This window comes from Drosophila kikkawai, chromosome 3L, assembly GCF_030179895.1.
Source record: "Drosophila kikkawai strain 14028-0561.14 chromosome 3L, DkikHiC1v2, whole genome shotgun sequence".
In the NCBI taxonomy this organism is placed as follows: Eukaryota; Metazoa; Arthropoda; class Insecta; order Diptera; family Drosophilidae; genus Drosophila; species Drosophila kikkawai.
The window spans coordinates 477,536-484,026 of NC_091730.1; the positions used below are offsets into that span (position 1 = coordinate 477,536).

General features: G+C 48.2%; 1 protein-coding gene across 1 annotated transcript; it reads left to right on the forward strand.

The window, feature by feature from the left end:
• The first annotated feature begins 332 nt into the window (after positions 1-332).
• Positions 333-3,625, forward strand: Lsp1gamma (Larval serum protein 1 gamma). Its single transcript, XM_017172729.3, has 2 exons — positions 333-1,319; positions 1,384-3,625. The coding sequence occupies exons 1-2, from the start codon at positions 1,113-1,115 to the stop codon at positions 3,493-3,495; spliced, it is 2,319 nt and encodes a 772-aa protein (XP_017028218.1). The 5' UTR covers positions 333-1,112; the 3' UTR covers positions 3,496-3,625.
• The last annotated feature ends 2,866 nt before the right edge of the window (positions 3,626-6,491 follow it).

Here is a 6,491-nt window from a genome sequence, read left to right on the forward strand (position 1 = left end):
CATTTTAAGAAATTGAAATTTTTGACAATTTCTTCTTTGACATTTGAACCATTTTAAGACCTCAAAAAAAAAAGAAAAAATTTAAAAATTTGTTTTCTGCTAAAACATCGCTAGATCGACTCAGCTTTTTGTGCTGATCAAGAATATATGTGATTTATAGGGTCGGAAATAACTCCTTCACTATGTAACACACTTTTTTCTAAAATTATAATACCCTGCAAGGAAACCTTAATATTATTTTAACAATTAAATTGTAATTAAAAAAAAAACTTGGTCTATGTATGCTGATACCAAATTGTCTAGCTCTATTTTTAGTTGTTTTAAAACAGGCTACACAGAAATGCTAACTACCCATATATTTTTACTGCCTTAACATATTCTCATCAGAAATTGGTGAATCTCGAATTATTTAATACAATATTTCTTCGGTTCCCAGAGATACAAGTTCGTTTTTCCTTTGAGTACGCCAAACTCTGTAAAATAAAGTTCTTTAATTACGTAATTCTATTTTACTTATTTTTTCTGATGTTCTTGCCATATTAAAACCACTCAAGACGGCAATTGTCACCGCTGGTCGATCTGTTCCAAATTACTTAATACAGCAGATTGCTTCGCATTGGAATATTTTGCAAAGTTCCGGATGGCAATGCAAAATCCAGAGCCTCACCTAGAAGTAAACTTGAACTCTGCTGGAGCAGATTACAGTGTGGCATTGAGAGTTCAAAAGCGTAAAAGCAAAGCACTAAAAGCATTATCGCACTGCAGCAAGCCGCTGTCTCCGTGTGCCAAAACAGGAATACGCCGATGCATAGAAGCCCTGCTCTTATCTTATCTCGACCTGTGGCTCTGATCGGATGACGATGACAGCATCCATTTGCCTAGGGAAGATAAGCTCGTGCTATTTTCGGGGACGAGACCTATGCGCGGGACCTATGCTGACTTCTGGAATCGTCCGACGCTGATATGATGCAGTGCAAGGCCTCTGATTCAGGCTATATAAGCCCAAGCAGAGTGCACCAAAGACAACAGACTTTAGGTGTTGGTCGTTGAGCGTACCAAGGCCGGAGCAGTTGAAGAATCAAGGAAGAGCAGGACTGAAGACAGGATCCAGGATGAAGCTGACCCTAGTGATATTGGCCCTCGTGGGCTGCGTGGCCGCGTTCAGCGTGCCCACGCAGAAGGTGAAGATCGCCGACAAGGACTTCCTCGAGAAGCAGAAGTTCTTCTTCGAGATCCTGTACCGCGTGGAGGATCCCCTCAATTTCGAGGAATGGATCAAGCTGGGCCAGAAGCTGATTATCGAGAAGCCACACTACGAGGTAAGCAAAGCGGGGTCAACCCTGAAACATCTCGTCCATGAAATGGTTTCCTCTCTCTCCGCAGAACTTCGACTTCTACATGGAGAAATTCTGGGAGTCCTACAAGCTAGGCGCCCTCCTGCCCAAGGGCGAATTCTTCGGCGCTTTGGTGAAGACCCACCACAAGCAGGCCTACGGTCTGTTCAACTTCTTCTACTACGCCAAGGACTGGGAGACGTTCGTCCGCAACGTCGCCTGGGCCCGCATGCACGTCAACGAGGGCATGTTCGTCTACGCCTTGACTCTGGCCGTGATCCACAAGCCCGAGTTCGAGGGTCTGATCCTGCCCCAGATCTACGAGATCTTCCCGCAATACTTCTTCAACAGCAAGTTCGTTTACGAGGCCGAGAAGTTCGATTACGAGGTGTTCAGCAAGTACATCATGTACGAGAAGGAGTATAAGGACATCCTTTACAAGGACTACAGCGAATTCACCGGCAACTTCTACTTCTACACCAAGGACTGGAAGACCTGGCAGTGGTACAAAATGATGGGTCTGGACCAGGAGTGGTACGTCGAGGACAAGTACTTCCTGCGCGAGAACTACGCCGAATTCGCCAAGGACCCCAAGTACGTCGAGGCAATGAAGGGCTTCCAGAAGTTCTATATGCCAGTGGACTACACCCGTGACATCGCATTCTTCAACGAGGAGTCCAAGCTCTCCTACTTCACGGAGGATCTGGGCTGGAACGCCTACTGGTACTACCTCAACATGGACTACGCCTTCTTCCTTAACGGCAAGCAGTTCGGTTTGGACAAGGACCGTCGCGGCGAGTTCTGGATCTACAATGTGCAGCAGATCCTGGCCCGTTACTACCAGGAGCGTCTGACCAATGGCTACGGCGATATCCCGGAGTTCTTCTGGTACAAGCAGATCGAGTACGGCTATGATCCTCAGCTGATCTACTACAACGGCATCGGCTACAGCTACCGCAAGAACTACTACGACTTCTACACCTACGGCAACTTCGAGATGTACACCCAGGTGCAGAACTTCTTCAGCCGCGTCTACAAGACCCTGGAGACCGGATTCTACAAAACCGCCGACGGTCACGTGATCGATCTGCACAAGCCGGAGGCCGTCAAGTTCATTGGCGACTACCTGCAGGGCAATGCCGATACCTTTGACAAGTACTTCTTCAACTACTACTACATGCTGGCCCATATGTACTTCGCCGATGTCGACTACTCCGACATGGAGGTCTTCCCCAACATCTTCCTCAACTTCGAGACCATGCTGCGCGATCCCTTCTTCTACACCTTCTACAAGAAGTTCACCGATGTGTTCTACCACTTCAAATACTTCCTGCAGCCGTACACCAAGAAGGATCTTTTCTACGAGGGCATCACCATCAAGGATGTGACCGTGAGCAAGCTGGTGACCTACTACGATATCGTGGACTTCGATGTGACCAATCTGCTGAACGATAAGATGACCTTCGTCGACGGACAGTTCGTCTGGGACAAGGCTCTGCTGGCCCGTCAGGCTCGTCTCAACCACAAGCCCTTCGAATTCGACTTCACCATTGAGTCCAAGACCGCCCAAAAGGGCGTCGTCCGTGTCTTCCTGGGCCCCAAGTTCGACGAGTTCGGACGCGTGATCCCTCTGGACTACAACCGCAAGAACTTTGTGCAGATCGACAGCTTCATCTTCCCCTTCGTGGCCGGAACCAACACCATCAAGCGCAGCTCCAAGGAGTTCACCTGGACAGCCGAGGACAGGCTCACTTACACCGAACTGTACAAGTACGTCATGCTGGCCTACGAAGGCAAGTATGACTTCCCTCTGGACATCAGCGAGCCCCACAACGCCTTCCCCGATCGCCTGGTCCTGCCCAAGGGCTGGGAGCACGGTTTCCCCATGCAGTTCTACTTCTTCGTCTCGCCCTATGCCGAGGAGTACGAGCAGTTCTCCAACTTCGATTACACCTACTCCTCGGGCGTTGGCTCCGGCACCCGCTTTGTGGACACCAAGCCCTTCGGCTATCCCTTCGACCGCCAGATCGATGAGTATGCCTTCTTCGTGCCCAACGGCTATTTCAAGGACGTCAAGGTCTACTACGTGGATACCTTCGCCAAGTACTTCGAGAAGAAGTACGAGAATTTCGGCACCTTCGACTACTCGATCGAGTACTAGAGGATCACCCTGGATCGAGCTTTTAACCCTCATTCTAACCGTATCGATGTGCAATGAAAAACTCATAAAAAAACACAAAAAATATTAAAATAAATAAATGAAACCGAAAACTGGACGCTGGAGTTCCCCTATTTTTCGCCAGGGGCCTGTCTTCAGTTCTTCTTGTATTTCTCGCTCGGTGAACAGAAAGAAAAAGTGTAATAAAACGCTCAGGGGAAGAGGTAGAAGAAGGGCGAGGCGAGGTCCTTGGGCAGGAAACGCCAAAGGTTCGTTAAACTTTCAACGCCAAGCTAAAACCCGAAACGAGTCCTGAGTCCTGTCTACCGTCTCCTGCTCCGCGTCTGAGCGGCTCAGCTTCTGAGACAGACAGAGGGAGAGAGGCAGGGAGAAGGCGGCTGAGGCGCTCGTGCGTCGCTTCCTGGCCACGCACAAAATATCGACGCACTTTCTGAAAAGTCCTTGGGTCCCGGTCCTTCTTCCCTCATTTGTATTTGGTGCGTCACTCCTGCCAGCTTGTGGGTATCGTCTGGCGGTGAGGCGCAACAACAGCAGCAGCAACAGCAGCAAAAATGTAAAAAAGAAACGTAGAATAAAACAAAACTGCCTGGAGCAGCAACCAAACCACCACCAACAACATCAGCATCGAGTGGAGTGGCATGGAATGGAGTGGAGTGGAGTGGCGTGGTGAGTGCGGAGTGGAGTACAACCCAGTCAAAGACCTACAAAAAATGAAAATAAAACCAGACTAGGGTTCGCCTTTTGTCCGTGTGCGTGTCCCGGTTCCCTCTCCGCCCACAAGCAGTATAGCCTGTCTAGGGCTCCTTGGACTTCCTGGTGCGTAAGGAGGCAGTCGTCGCGCACTTCATTCAATTCGAATTACTTGTGCTTGTCTTGGCCCCCACCATCCAGCCATCCATCCATCCTCCCGTAATTGCCTGCGGGGCCGGGGGCTCGGCCTAGCTTAGCCCATAAATTATCAGCATTTGCCTAAAACTTCTCCCCGCACAAATTTTATTGTTTGCTCTTTGCCAGGGCGCTCAACATATTTTAATTAAAATATAATTAAAAATAAATATGGAGAGGCAGGGATGGTTTTGGTTTTTGTTTATAATTATTTCCCAGAAAATATTTTATGGAAAGTGATCTAGTTGAAGGGTAAGCGAAATGTCTGAATTGGGTAAGTCAATTATCAGGTTTTAATGCTCTTTGTAGGCGGGACCGTATTTAGCTCTAGTTTCTAGGCTTTTAAACTCATAAATGGCCAAATGAATTGATCAAGAAAGGCACTAAGCTTCCAGAGATAGCATTTCGCGCTTAAAATTACAATATTCAAATTTTGCAACTGCCATTTCATCATCCAACGTGCTGTGTGTATGTGTTCTTCTGTTGGGCCACGCCCCGCAACTGTACACCACATGTGGCTTCTTCCGCCTTTTCCCCCTCTGTCATTATGCGTCGCTCGGCACGCATTTTCTGTTGTTTTGTTTGCAGTTTGCTGCTGCTGCTCCTGCTGTCCACAAATTAGCAGTCGTCGACCCCAATATCAGTTTACGACCAGAGCCAGAAGCTTGGCGTAGGCCTAAACCGAAAGGGGAATCGCTGGGAGAGGGAGCAGAGAGGAGGGACTGAGACTGAGACTGGTCCTCACCTTGCGCACTGGCCAGACACCGAAGAACCCAAAGAGCCCAAGAGCCCAGGAACCCAAGAACTGCCGGGCTCTGGCCGCTTTATTGCACGTAATGATGTTGCCACAGTTTAGAATCGTTCGCATGTCGCTCAACATAAAAACAACAACCATCTTACACACAGAGGCTACAGCTGGGGTCAAGCAAAGAGTGGCTTTTGAAAACTTGCAATAAATAGAAATACCAAAAACAAATGATTATTATCCTCGCACTAATCTAAGAGCATAGAAAATCGATTGTACTACGAATCCTATTGATTATATTGTATTTGGCCTAGGTAACCCTAAAAACTAGCTTCTATCAATTCCACCAGCCCTGTAGGCCCAATGAGAAATTTACCATCTCTGTGCCCTTCTCCACTCCACCTCCACTCTCTCTGTCACTCTTAAGGGGCTTCGGGTTTCCGACTCGGGAGTTTGTCTCTGACTTCGGCTCTGGGCACTTGGCTTTCCACGTTCTGTCGAGTCTGTTGGCCTGTTCCTGTTTCCCTGTTCGTTGCCGTTCTGGTTTTTTTTGCATTCGTGCCTCGGGTGCGAGACCATGCCTTTGTATGCCCCTTGCCTCCTCCTCAACACTCCTGCTACGGGCTCTTGCTCGTTCTGTTTTGCTAGCGAGTTTTCCCGCCAAATGCCTCGATGGGGGAAAAGGCAAAACAAACCAAACCAAACCGAACCGAACTGAACTGAACCAAGCCGAGTGCAGCAGACAATACCACATGGCAAGTCCTAGGTCGGTTACACCACCACCACTGGCACTGCTTTTGCCCGTCGACTTCACCACCACCACCAAGCGACGACGGCGACGACACCACCAGACCAAAGACCAAACCAAAACCAAAACAGAGAGCTGGGCGAACAGGGAGCAGAGACCGAGTCCAGACCACAGAGCATGGCAGGGCAGGGCAGGCGCTCGGAACCGAGGCCCAGACAGATGCGGGCCGCAGACGAGAACGAGGATGAGGACGAGGACGAGGTTGCGTTGAGGTAGCTACCATGCTCCATCATTGTTGTTCAGCCGTTCCGTCGCTTCAATATTAAAAATCGAGAAACTGAATCATCAACAAATCGCCCAACGTCGAACGTCTCTGCCAGTTTAAGAGAGATCACTAACAAGAAAGTGTTTCAAAATAACAACTATATGTATTATAATTGAAGATTATTTCTCGTAAAATTATATGAAAACTATGTGAAAGGGATTTATAGGGATTTTATTAAAATATTTATCGATTACCGTCCGATAATAGCTATTTTCAAACACCATTTCATACCGTTTTGTCCCCGAACCATATCCAATCTTATCCTGAGGTATAAT